The sequence below is a fragment of the Pipistrellus kuhlii genome, unplaced genomic scaffold (assembly GCF_014108245.1).
Source record: "Pipistrellus kuhlii isolate mPipKuh1 unplaced genomic scaffold, mPipKuh1.p scaffold_m20_p_17, whole genome shotgun sequence".
In the NCBI taxonomy this organism is placed as follows: Eukaryota; Metazoa; Chordata; class Mammalia; order Chiroptera; family Vespertilionidae; genus Pipistrellus; species Pipistrellus kuhlii.
In genome coordinates, this window is record NW_023425482.1 from 28,942,106 (window position 1) to 28,956,079 (window position 13,974).

Consider the following 13,974-nt stretch of genomic DNA (forward strand, 5'->3'; position numbering starts at 1 on the left):
GGCAGAACATTTCCTGTTATCGCTAACAGATTTATTTTCTCCCGGAGAAATCTGATCTTTTATACTGAGAGTATAAAAGGTTCATATGAGAGTGTTCCTTTCATATGAACCTTTATTATTATTTTTTGTTTTGTTTTGTTTTGTTTTTTTCCAGTTGAGCCTGAAGATTTTCAGGGTTCCCTCCTTATAATCATATGAACATCATTAAACATGAAAGGGAGAGGTTGGGTGACATGCGTGGAGTTTGAGGGCTTGGGCTTCCGGGAGCCCTTCCTGGTATTTTGGGGATCAATGTTCAGAGGGAGCAGCGGGGAAGGGAGCGGCTGTGGCCGGTGCCAGATGGACATCCCTCACGGAATCCGTTCCTTCTCTCAGGGGCCCTGTTATCCCCGGTTTATTCTCAGTATTAATCTTGATATGAAGGCAGCTGTGGTTCTTAAAAAAAATTCATACCTCTGCCTTATTTTTATTATGGCCCAAGTAATTTATAGATAGGCTTTCTGATGGATCTGACTCTCCCCTCCGTTATTAAGCAGCCCTGTGGAATGTGGGTAATTTTTCCTTTGTGCCATATATATGCTTCCACTGGTAGCAATGAGACAAGAAAAACTCACTTTCTAGGAAAAGATAGAGTCAGTATAGGTTGGTAATATGAGCATTTTATATGAGTCCTTGTAAATAAGGTGCTAACATTTTATTTTAAAGCCAGGCATGTAGTTACCCCCCTCCCCCCCTTTTAATGTTTCAAAGCCAATCCCCTCCTCTGCGTAATAGGTTGCATTTTAACTGGCATGTGGAGAAGGTTAGTGAGCTTTTAGCTTGTATTCACATACGGCCTTCTCCTTAACATGCATGCTCACCCATGTCCTTTTGTGGTTCTTTTAAGGCTCTTGCATCTGGTTTACTGCCTTTTCGGTCACTTTTGCATTTCCAACTCGATATAATTTGCCTTCATATGGTTGAGTTGCCCTTCTGCAGGAGAATTTGTTTTCTGCTGAGGTGCGTGAAAGCTGATGTATGATTTAAGAGTAGCTGCTTGCAAATGGCTGTATAATCACATCTTTTTAAATTCACGCCAGGGAATGCTGAGGTCATCTCGAGTGTATTAGTGTACAGTATCTGTTTGGGAGTCTAAGAATAAAACGCCTCTCTTATATAGGAATACTTACACCCACGGTTGTCTTTATATAATATGCTATAATAAGTTTGCAATATACATCAGATTAGCATTGACATCTTGACTGAAGGCTACTGTTTGCCTTTAGGGTGAAAGCAAAGGGCCCTTCCTTTGAAGATATTCCATTTTATGGTTATGATTAAGAAAACATTAGCCTCATACTCGAATTAAAATATAGGTCTGGGAGGGGAATGCCTCTTTTTAAATAAATCTCTATAATAATAAAAGCATAATATGCTAATTAGACCGGATGTCCTTCCGGATGAAGCCGGGGGACTGTGAGGGGAACCCAAATCCTGGGTGCCTGCCGGTGGCCGGAGGGAGGCCCAGGTCCTGGGTGCCAGAGGGAAGGAAGGGCCTCTAGTCAGATATAAATTCTTAAGTTACAAATTTCGGAATACTGGGTTGGAAGGAATGTGATTTCTCTCCCTCTTGCCCCAAGACCTTATCCGAAGGAGGAGTTTCATCTCCTGTGATCCTTTCCGAGTAGAAGATTTTAGCTAAACAAATGCACATAACCGGTGAGAGACAGAGAAGTAAGGAAAGCAATCACCCATCTGTCCCTACAGAGTTCAAGCCATCATGAAATCGCCGAAAAATGTATGTAATCACGATATTCTTGCAGTGTGAGCAAAAGCCCTCTGGGCCTGGCATGCTTTTTAAAATTTTGCATTCTTTTTTTTTGTTTTGTTTTGTTTATATTAATTTATTGATTAAGTATCACATATTTTGGGCCTGGCATGTTTCAATGGCCAGACCAGTGCCAGTATTTTCATGTCTTACATCTCATAATTTTTTATCAGGTATCAGAGACGGTTCGTAAACTTTTGGAATTGAAAGATATGACTTAAAAGACATGAATAGACCTCAGAAGCAGTCCTGTTTGGTTGAAAGGATTACATGTTCTGACCACAGGTGATGTTTGAGTTAAGCAGGTTTTCAGTGTTGGGCTTTCCCAGAATGATTGAGGCCGGTAGGGAACACAGTTCACAATGTTGTAGTAACGACTCTCGGTGCCAGGTAGGCCCTGGGCCCATTGAGGGACCACTTTGTCAATTTTATAAACGTCTGACTGCTGTGCCGTACACCTGAAACTAATATAAAATAGTATTGAATGTCAACTGTAATTGAAAAAGAAAAAAAAGCAACTAAATAAAAATAATTGAGGCTTGAAATTAAGTCACTTAATCCTTCAGAGAGGATTTGTAGTTTATTGATCTTTTTAAAATGGTAGCCTGAGAAAAGCATATTCCTCTATTTCTACTGCTGGACTTATTCACAGCAGGGGGGAGAGTACAACGGACTAGTTATGGAAATGGGAAGCTTCATAGCTGACCCCAACTAGTTGATACCTGTTGGAAACCCATTTATCTATAATAATAAAAGCATAATAGGCTAATTAGACCAGACGGCCGAACAACCTTCCGGACGTCCTTCCCGACAGAGCTGCAGGCGGGGGGGGGGGGGGGGGGGGGCGCGGGCGAGGCAGAGGCCATTAGGGGCAATCAGGCAGGCAGGCAAGTGGTTAGGGGCAACCAAGTAGGCAGGTACAGTGGTGAGGAGCTAGTGGTCCCAGATTGCAAGAAGGATGTCTGACTGCTGGTTTAAGCCTGATCCCTCAGGAATCCCAAGAATTGGGCCTAAACCAACAGTCAGACATCCCCCAAGGGGTCCCGGATTGTGAGAGGGTGTAGGCTGGGTTGAATTTCATGCATCAGGCCTCTAGTATATATATAAAAACCTACTATGCAAAATGTCCCCTCCGACCAGGAGTTCGATTGCTTGGCTATGATATGTGCTGACCATCAGGGGGTGGTGCGGAATGAAGGAAGGCCCTGGCTGGCAGCTGGCAGCCAGGGAAGGGAGGCCCCGCAAGCAGCTGGCAGCTGCTAGGGGCCCTACCCCTGTGCAAATTTTATGAACGGGGCCTCTAGTTTAACATAAATCTTTATTGCACTCAATGATCTTACCAGTAGATCTAGTCAAAGTCTGCAGAATGCCCACTTGAAGAAGGAATGCCAGTTGTGTTTGGATCATGTGGGAGCGATAATCCTGTAATGTCTTTGTTAAAACATTTTATCTTTTGTTTCTGTTTAATGTATGGATTGATCTGTATTAGAGTTTCTCAGCCTCGGTGTGATTGGCATTTGAGACAGGGTAATTCTTTGTTCTGGGAGCCATTCTGTGCCTTGTCGGGTGTTGAGCAATATCCCTGGCTTTGAGTCATCGGGTGAAATCCCTCTAGCATTTTCAAATGTCCCCACAGGGCAGCGGGATTGCCCCTCGTTGAGAACCCCTGACCTCTCTATGCCTCTATATTTATATCTGTGTATCTACAACTTTTATGTGATCTATATATTAGCTTATTGGTTTTAGGCACCTGAACGCGAGGTGGTTTAACAACATAAAATTTTATACTTTAGCGATCAAAGAATGGACGGTAAACCAGGAACTCATTCACATGGTGATGGAGCTCATAGGAAATCATCATTAGAGGGGTTGGAATTGGAAAATGTGTTTGTTTTGCCATTGGTTAGTAGAGCTTGGTTACTGAAGCAAAGAAATGTTATAATGGATGAAGATGTTTTTATTGAAAAGTACCGAGGGACATTTTTCTCAGTTCGTTGTTCCCTTTTTACATTTGAAACGTCACGTGGTTGTGCAGGAGGCAAGGCCCAGGAGACTTACAAAGAGACGAGTCTCGAAGGTCCTTACTCATTTGGTTGCAGCATGAGCTGTAAAGTCTGGCAGGACCAGGACAGTAAATAACTCGGGCTTTATCTCCTATGACTTTCCATTTCTGTTTTGTTTTAAGGCTTGGTAGACTTTAGTGTTTTTTTTTTGTTTGTTTGTTTTTTAAAAATATATTTTATTGATTTTTTTACAGAGAGGAAGGGAGAGGGATAAAGAGTTAGAAACATCGATGAGAGAGAACCATCAATCAGCTGCCTCCTGCACACTCCCCACTGGGGATGTGCCCACCATCAAAGTACATGCCCTTGACCAGAATCGAACCTGGGACCCTTCAGTCCCCAGGCTGATGCTCTATCCACTGAGCCGCACGAGTTAGGGTGGACTTTTGTTTTAAGGCTTGTTGCTGGGCCCACCCAAAGATTATTCCATTTTTTTGCTAAAAAAACATGATTTGGGAAGCTTAGAATCCTCTCCTCCACTTATATTTGTTTCCGATATCAAACAAGTGCAGTTATTATTTTTTTAAATTTCTCCTTGCCACTTCTAACTCGTCCAGATGGTCCTACCCTTCACAGATGCAAATGCGTCCAGCTCATGGAAATCCCAAGGCCGCCCTGTGTGGGGAGAGGCCACATGTTTAGGCCTTGCTGCTGCTCCTGTGGGCCCACAGAACTTGTTGAAAAAGCCGACAGTGGAGCGTGTCTTCCCACGTGGTCCAGCCCAGGATGCTCCTGTCCTCCCTCGGGCCACTAGGGTGCAGAGGGGGTAAACGGTCACCTCCCAAGTGGACACCACAGCGTTTCAGGATTATTTACAAAAAAGAAATCTCCAGCGCATTTGTCTGGAGTGATGTGTGTTTTAGAGTTCTCGAGGAGCTGGTTAGAAATATGGACTTTTAGGGCCCAACTGCATAGAGATTCTGCTACAGGAAAGCCAGGGTGAGGCTGGGTGACCTGCATTTCCTGCAGGCAGTGGTGGCCCTGTGCTTCCTAGGGCCACACTTTGAGGAACTCGGACATAGCCTATCATGAAAATTTCTCACACACACACACACACACACACACACACACATACACACACAAAATCAGAATATTTTAAATAAATAAATAAGTAAATAAATAGCCATCAAATTTAATACTCAAATTCTTGCCCCTGGTGTTAGTGGTTGGCCTTGTCTCCTCTCAGTCTTTTACTTGGACTGCAGGCCAGACCTATGTTGTCCAACCACCTAAGGCCCCATCCAGCCTGGAAACTCCAGCCCCACGCTCCTTGGCCTCCAAAGTCTATATAATAAAGAAGTGATATGCACATTGACCATCATGCCCTCACAAGATAGCTGCCTACCACCAGGCCGGCAGGGAGGTTAGTGAGGGATGACCAAACGACTGAACAATTAGGCTGCATGGGGCAACCAGGCCAGCAAGGGGGGCAGCTGGGGGCAATCAGCTGGCACACAAAGGCAGGGAGGGCTGGTCAGGCTGGTGGGAGGCAGTTAGGGGCAACCAGTCAGGTGGGAGGCAGTTAGGGGCAACCAGGCAGGCAGGCAGGTGAGCAATTAGGAACCAACAGTCCTAGATTGTGAGAAGGATGTCCAACTGCCGGGAACAGGCCTACAGAGGGTGCAGGCTGGGCTGAGGGGACACCCCTCCCCCGCCCTGTGCATGAATTTCGTGTACCAGGCTTCTAGTCTTTTCTATAAAAGGGTGAGTGCATTTTCTAAAATAATAAAGCATCATTTTTTCAAGTTTAAGTACTCTGGCCTTTCCTTTTATTAGGCTATGTAACTGTTCCTATCACCACTTCTCCCCCCCCCCCCCCCCATGGGGGGACCCAGGGTGATGGATGCTTGGGGGTTCCCCCTTTTCACTTGGATTTTAGGTGCCTCTACTGTGCGCTGCTTGGCTTGCAGAACAATTCTACGTGGCATCAGTTCGCGTCTAGAAATGAATTCGATGGCGATGTATTGAATGCCTGCTGTCTATCAAACATTCTTTCTCAGCCCTGGGACATCCGTGCAAACAATGGACAAGACACTCCTATCATTTGGTTTGCATTCTAGTGGCGAGGGGAGAAAGACAGTAAACACCTTGGAAAGCGTTATGGAAACAAATCGACCAGGGGGAGAGGGATAGAAAGTGCTGCAGGTGGAGGACCGCCAAGGAATGGTATAGGGTCCTCAGAGAGAAGGTGGCATGTGAGGAAGGACGCAGAAGGAGGGGAGTGAGCAGCCCATGGGGACCTTTGGAGGGATGGCATTGTGGGCTGAGGAAAGAGCCGGTGGGAAGGCCCTGAGGTGTGTATGTGTGTTGTGTGTGTTGGGGGAGTGGGGTGTCGGGGTCTTGAAGGCAGAGCGAGGAGGCCAGGAGAGCAGAGCAGCATGGCTCTGGATGTGTGGCTGGGCTGCGTCCTACAGGAAGGCTATCGCGGGAGGCCATGCTGGCCTGGGCTGAGCGAGTCCCATGGCGGAGGGGGGAAGTGTTCCGCTTTGGGTGTCATAGGAGAGAGAAACCAACGGAAGCTTTTGATGGAAGAAAGTGTGGGTTCAGGCATGACCTTTGGCCCGAGCCATTGGCACTGAGCCAGTTCCCCGTAGAGGAGATGGGAAGGCTGTGGGCGGGCAGATGTGGAGGAGATGAGTTCAGTTTTGCTCATGTGATCGAAATGCCTGCTGACCCCCACGTGTTAGTGTTAGCACTGTGGCCATGACATAGGACTCCCGTGCTCAGCAGGTACATTTCCAGGAGTTTTTAGCACGTGGGAAAGGCACATAATGGCTTTGAAAATGTATTTTCTTTACTGTCCCTGCTAATGTATGTGTGCATAGGAATGCATATCTATAATAATGAAAGTGTAATATGCTAGTTAGACCAGGCGTCCTTCTGGAGGACCTTCCGGATGAAGGCGGGGCTGCGAGGGAAGCCCGGGTCCGGGGTGCCTGCTGGTGGCGGAGGGAAATCTGGTCCTGGGTTCCAGAGGGAAACCGGTGCCGGCAGCTGGGGGAAGGAAGGCCTACTCCTGCACGAATTTCATGCATTCAGGCCTCTCGTAATTATATGTGTGTATAATTCTCTCTGTGTAATTGTATGTACGTAACCAGCAGAAGTGTGTGTGTGTGAGTGTGTGTGAGTGTGAGTGTGTGTGTGTGTGAGTGTGTGTGTGTGTGTGAGTGTGTGAGTGTGTGTGTGATTTTGAGTGTGTGAATGTGTGTGTGTGAGTGTGTGTGAGTGTGTGTGTGAGTGTTGTGTGTGTGAGTGTGTGTGTGAGTGTATGTGTGTGTGTGTGAGTGTGTGTGAGTGTATGTGTGTGTGAGTGTGTGAGTGTGTGTGTGTGAGTGTGTGTGAGTGTGAGTGTGTGTGTGTGAGTGTGTGTGTGTGAGTGTGTGTGTGAGTGTGTGTGTGTGAGTGTGTGAGTGTGTGAGTGTGTGTGTGTGTGTGTGTGTGTGTGAGAGAGTGTGTGTGAGTGTGTGTGTGTGTTCTTAGTGTTCACTGCTTGCATGTCTTTGTTCCTAGTTACTGGACCCCCTGGCCTTTGGTCTTTACTCACTGAAGTCATTCTTTGTTTCCCGATGGGGGCGTTCTCCTCCACCCCCGATAACACTTGGGGTTACGTGTTCTCATTGGCCACCCTGGGCTTGTGTTCATTCTCCGGCGATCTGTATCTTGGCACGGATTGCATCGCTGCCGAAAGTGGCCAACACTTGACCATCTGCAGCCAGTGCTTTCCCACGGGGTCGTTCCCAGACCCCGGGAGAGTGTGTGAGCCTGGCGGCACCGCCCTCTCCGCCACGTGACCACGCTTGGCACACGTGACCACGCTTGGCACACGTGACCTGTGATGGCACAGTTCACTTGTGCATGCAGCCTGACAGATGTCCTTTCTGAGGCATCTCATTGGATGGGGTCTGCTAACCCATCTAATGGGGGAAAGAAAAGAGAGTTTGAAGAATTATTATTATTATTTTTTTAAGGATTAAATGTATGCCATTTAGCTGTTTGACACCTGTGGTTAATGTGTTTTCTTAGAAGCCTATACGGTTCTTCACACGGGTGTCAAAGTGTCTTCAGTGAGAATGATGGTATGTAGACTCCTCGGGCTGGAGTGGCCGTCCTGGGATCACAGATGGGTTATAGTCTGTGCTGTTCCATGTTCTCCTGAGCCCTGAGGCACTGAAGTGAAAGAAGGGTTTCTCCTTCCCTTCCCCCTCCCTCCCTCCCTCCCTCCCTCCCTCCCTCCCTCCCTCCCTCCCTCCCTCCCTCCCTCCCTCCTTTCAGTACATCGTGGCGCGTGTTTAGTATTTCGGGCATGGCTGTTCTGGGGGAGCCAGTGTTCTTGGGGAGCAGTGAGAGCCCTTCCTCCCTCATGGGCCCTGGGTTCTCAGTAATCTAACGTGTTCGCGCGTGTCACTGTCTCTCAGGTCACACATCTAACTGCACACAATTTTTCTGAAGTTCACTGTCCTGAGACCATTGTATTAAAGACTGGCCCCCAGAGGCCCTTCTGCTGGAAGAATCAGGTCTGTTCTTACCCAAACAAGGAAAGGAGGGTCGTATTTAAAAATAAGATAAATAAAACCACACTAGCATCACTAGGTCATGTCACATGGGGAGGGACAGCCCTTCCTGCCTCATCAGGTCACCACCGCCCCCACAGCAGGGGGCACAGATTTAACAAATGAAAATACACAATGCCCAGGTAAATCTGATGCTAAAAAGAAAGAATCCAATTTTTAGTATAAATATATCCCAAATAGTGCATGGGACATACTTATACTTCATTTTTTTTTAAAAAGGTTGTTAATTTGAAAGTCAAGTTTAACTGGGTGTCCTCAATTTTTTTAAAGAAAAGATTTTAAAATATATATATTTTTTATTTTAGAGAGGAAGGGAGAGGGAGAGAGAGAAACATCAATGATGAGAGAACACTGGCTGTCTCCTACACATCCTTTACTGGGAATTGAGCCCGAAACTCTAGCATGTGCTCTTGACCTGGATTGAACCTGGGACCCTTCAGTCCTGAGCCAAACTGGCCAGGGCATCCTGTATTTTAATTGTTAATTTTTTAAATATATTTTTATTGATTTCAGAGAGGAAGGAAGAGGGAGAGAGAGATAGAAGCATCAGTGATGAGAGAAGGATTGGCTGCCTCCTGCACGCCCTACACTGAGATCGAGCCCACCACCTGGCCCTGACCTCCTGGTTCAGTAGATCAACGCTCCACCACGGAGCCACGCAGGCCGGGCTGGGTGTCCTGTGTTTGATCTGATGACCCTCCCGCCCTGCACCAGTGGCCCGGCCAGCTGGGCAGGAGGAAGACGTGGCCCGTCACCTGTGAGTCTTTGAAGCATCTTTGTGGCGAAGATACTTTACCCCAAACAGTGCAGAGACCTTTGCTTCGGTGTGAAAGGATTGATTACATGTTCCTGCCGATCGGCAAGTGTTTCCAAATGAAAAGCCACTCCTGGAGGCCTGGTGTAGGTGCAGAAGCTACGGGGGAGTGCCCTGTGGGTCTAGCGTGGCATGTCAGGTGCCAGCTTTGCCCGTTACCTGGACCCCAGAGCCACCTGCTTGACTCCAGGCAGCGCCAGGGCCACCATCCTGTGGCTTATCCTCTGTGGTTCACCCTCCAGGGCTCACCCTCCGTGGCCCATCCTCCGTGGCCCATCCTCCGTGGCCCGTCCTCCGTGGAACGTCCTCCGTGGCTCATCCCCCGTGGCATTGCTGGCCTGGTTGCTGGGCTTCCTCGTGTCCCCAGGGCAGATGCTAATTAATGGAGACAACTCGCAGCTGATGAGCGGTCCCTCCTTCTGTGATTACATCCCCGCTCACTGTGCAGAGGGGGGCTTTCTAACCCAGTTCTTACTTCACTCGGAGCTTCATTTGTGTTTCGAATTGTTTGGGCCCTTGGTTCACTGGCCATTTTATTTTGTCTGTGTTGTTTTAGGTGCTGATAGATAAAAAGTGAGTTTAATCTTTAAAAAAATACTCCGCGATAGTGAGCCGTTTGCTGTAAATGGATTTCTAATGCGCCAGCAGAATCTTCCTTTAAATAAGGGGAAAGTAGGTTCTGGCGGCTGTTTGGGGGGCCAGGATTGGTCCATGGAATGCACCAATCGTGACCTGCGTTCTCATACGTATTTACATACAGAACATGAGGAATGGGGACCCGCAATTTTAATGCTGAGATCATTGACTCATCAAGATTTCCGGTGCAGAAACTGTTCTTTTTCTTGCATGTTTTTCACATCGTAGAAACTGGGGAAAGTGTGTGTGTGTGTGTGTGTGCGTGCATGCACCCACTCATGTGCTTTTCCCCAAAAAACATTTAAATTATTTGAAGCCATCTTATTGAGAGATGATGGACATGCCAGCGAAAACTGCCTCCTGCACCTGTACATCTTGGTTGTTGGAAGATAAGCCTGCGTTTAGTTCTGGTCTCACCGAGAAGCCAGACAGAGGCCTTGCTTAAGCGCAAACAAATACATCTTCCGGGGAAACCCTCCCTGTAAAGGCGTTTGTCCAGTGGACCGAGGGCTCCTGTGCCAGTGGAGGTGCCCTGTGCAGGGTGCGTGGTGCATCCGGGGGCCCTGGCAGCGCTCCGGAGCCGTGAGGGTCTTTGGTGTGAATCCTGCCGAGCTCGTGGGACTCTGGCGTGAGAAAGGGCAGCGTGCCAGTCCCTTCTGTGCAGGAGTCATGGGTTCAAGTCTGGGCTGAGAGCCCCCCTGGAGAAAAGTGGTAGTGGGTTATTGAGAGGATTCATGAGGACATTGATTCTATTTCTGTGTTCTATTTATCCTCTCTTGTTCTCTCTCTCTCTCCCTCCCTCCCTCCCTCCCTCCTTCCTTGGGAAAATTGGGCCTTCTGCTTTAAGTAATTACTAGCTGTGTTTACATCGGAGAATGGAGTGGATACACACATGTCACCCTGTGGAGACCAAACCTCTGTGCCATTGAATGCACGGAGGCAGGACATCATGCACTTGGTAAAAAGGAGGGCATCCTTTTCACCATTTAAAAAATCATGAAAATAATATAACTGCGGCGAATTACGCCTGCGGGCTCTTTCCAGCTGGCCGGGCCGGTCCCAGGATGTTGAAGGCAACCAGACCTGCCTTCCACCATCCGGACCTGAAAACCCATTTCTGCCCCGATCCCGCTTCTTTACATTTTGATAACAGGTCCCCAGATATAAAGGGCTTATGTCTGCAATGCTGATACAGTCTTATTTGTGACGGCCTGAATGGGCCATTGTGCGAGGGAATTAAATAAAAATTGCTGTGTTCACGGGGCCCCGCTTACTTCTTAAGCCTCTTTGCACTTAATGTTACACCGAGAGCTTAAATATCACCCTTTTCTCCGGCGCCGATGGCTGGAGATAGGACTTTAAACCCTGGAGATTCAAAAAAGAAAAAAAAAAGTCTTTCGTCTGATTATTTATTGATATTCACACCACACCCCGTTCGCTAGAAAATGGAATTTGAGTCCTGGGAATTGGATTCTTTTTCCTTTTAATTCACATCTTAACCTCCCCACGCCGGGGACATCTGTTCTGGAGAAGGGAAGCAGTGAAATCCCCACAAGTTTTAAACATGTGTCAAGGTGTTTGTTTATTGTTTGTTTGTTTGTTTTGGGGGGACGACACTCTTTGCCTTCTAACCTCTGACAAAGGCCCCCGGCCGGTGGGGGAATGGTGTGGGGCCACCTCCCTCTGCGATCAGCCTCCATGAGAACCATGGACGTCAAGTTCACGGAACCCTGTGCTTTGTTTTTCCCTCAGGAGCCAGCTGCCAGGTCCCCCCCTCCCCCCATCCCCCTCTGGCCTCCCCTAACCCCGGCGGCCCTTCCCAGGACACCCCCAGCGCCCTCTGCCGGGCCTCGCACTAACCTCCCGCCGTCTGCTCTCTTCCAGTTCGGGAATAACCATAACTACATGAACATGGCCGAGGCCAGCAACGCGTTCTTTGCGGCCAGTGAGGTAGGTGCCCGCCTCCGTGTGTCTGTCCCCGGTCTGCGTGCCTCTTAGGCCATTGAGGAGGCTGGAGGGGGAGAGTAGGGAAGAGAGTGTACCCCTCTCTCCTCACAGAGGAGGAGAAACGAGAAAACCCTATATCGGGAGACAAAAATAGCCTGGCACGTTCTTTTGGTTGATCTCTTCCCGCCCACCCACCCACCCCCACCCCTTCCCTCTGAGATTCCACAGTCGGCTCCATGCTTCTGTGTCTCTGGGTCTATTTTGTTCCATCCATTTATTTTCTTCATTAGATTCCACACGTGAGTGAGGTCATGCGATACTTGTCTCTCTGACTGGCTTATTTCGCTTAGCGTAATACCCTCCAGGTCCCTGCAGGCCAGTGGGCCTCAACCTTCCCAATGCCGCAACCCTTTAATATTGTTCCTTATGTGGTGGTGACCCCCAACCATAAAACTATTTTCATTGCTACTTCATAACTGTAACGTGGCTACTGTTATGAATCGTGATGTGAATATCTGTGTGTTCCAAAGGTCTTAGGCAGCCCATTTGAAAGGGGTCGCATCCCACAGGTTGAGAACCACAGGAAGGTTGAGAACCACTGTTTCATGCTGTCACAAAGGGTGGGAGATCCTTTTTCAGGGCTGCGTAGTATTCCATGGTGTATATGTACCCCAGCTTTTCATCCCCTCGTCTACTGATGGGCCATTCCCAGATCTTAGCTATGCAAACGAGCCAAAACAGTGAGACTGGTCCACATGGAGCCACTTGTCAGCTCCTGCCATAAAAAGCGTTCAGTTTCCAAATGTCTTCAAATACAGGAAGCCCAAGAGCTTCACCACTCTCCTCCATCCCCCCATCCCAAGAATGAAAATCATGGTGGCTTCCTCAGTCATCTTGGTCCAAGGAAGCAAATGGTGTGAATGCAGTGAACATGGAGACATCATTAGAAAAAGGTGGAGAATGCAGAGTTCAGGGCGATTGTAGACGAGACACTTTCTCCGGTGACCATCCTCTCTCTCCCCGAGGAGACAGCCCGGAGGAGGGAGCAGTGTCTGGCACTGGCTGCTGGGCGGAGAGTGACAGCGAGCACAGGCCCCATCTGTAAGGACAGCACGATGCTTCGTTCTGTAGGTTTTTTTCCCCTCCGCTGGAATCAAACATTGACGAACACTCGGCTGGCAGCAGCTGCGCGGAGACAATTTAATTCCAGCTGTGATAATTCACCGTGTCAGGCAGTGGCTGTTATGTGTTGATACAACAGCTCTCCAGATTTGCATTTTTATCAAAAAGGAACAAATGTTTTGAACATTTCGGTGCAGATGGTATTTAAGCATGCACACACTCCTTAAAACGTGTTCAAGGTAAACACGGCGAAGGCAATGGCTCTGAGAAGCCATCCTCGGAACGCTATATGATTAATCCGATCTCGGTCGGAAGGCAGATTGTCCAAAATTCGGTAACTTTTTGTTTTTTATTTTTGGTGTGTGGATGGTACGTGGTTGCTTTTATAACCTCAGATAACCAGTACGTCTTCGTTATGTTTTTCTCTAAGGAATGCTCAGCCCTGAATTGAATCTATCGCTTCTCTTTAAAAGCGGTAGAAGATTCTAGCATTTTCTTGGTTGTGCGCTGTAATAGAATTTTATCGTCTGGTTTTATTAGGTTTACGATATATAGTAAGTAGTGTGCTAAATTCTCCCTCAAAGTTATCTTGTCCTTTATAAAATTATACAGTAAGGGTGTTATATTCGTATATATGACATCTCTGGATTCCTTAAGAAAAAGAAGAATGAAAACCTCTTTAATTTTGACTGCCTAGCGTACGATGTGCTTATGGGAGAGTTTAAGAGGCAATCTTATGCAATGATTTTTCGGAACATTTTCTTTTTCTTTGAACAAGAAAATAAAGCCCAAGTAAATCGTAGCACACTACATTATAACCTGTGCCTCATCTCCCAGTCACTACATTAAAAGTAAATTTATTTGTTGTTGTTGTTTTTCTTAACATTTTAATGGCGCAGACTAATTCAAGAAGCCTTTAGGTTTGGTGCAGTCACGTCAAAATGGTGCCCCAAACAACCCCCCTTCACTTAGCGATTGCCCCGTAGCTGATACCCTGGGGACCGGGATCCTCTG

The 13,974-nt window shown here is 47.6% G+C and overlaps 1 protein-coding gene across 2 annotated transcripts in view; it reads left to right on the top strand.

The window, feature by feature from the left end:
• TOX3 (TOX high mobility group box family member 3) overlaps positions 1-13,974 on the top strand; it is an 85,136-nt gene that overhangs the window by 45,596 nt on the left and 25,566 nt on the right. For both annotated transcript variants that reach the window (XM_036440765.2, XM_045582877.1), the window contains exon 2: positions 11,776-11,841. In XM_036440765.2, coding sequence (XP_036296658.1) covers positions 11,776-11,841 — 66 coding nt within the window. The remainder of the gene's footprint in view (positions 1-11,775; positions 11,842-13,974) is intronic.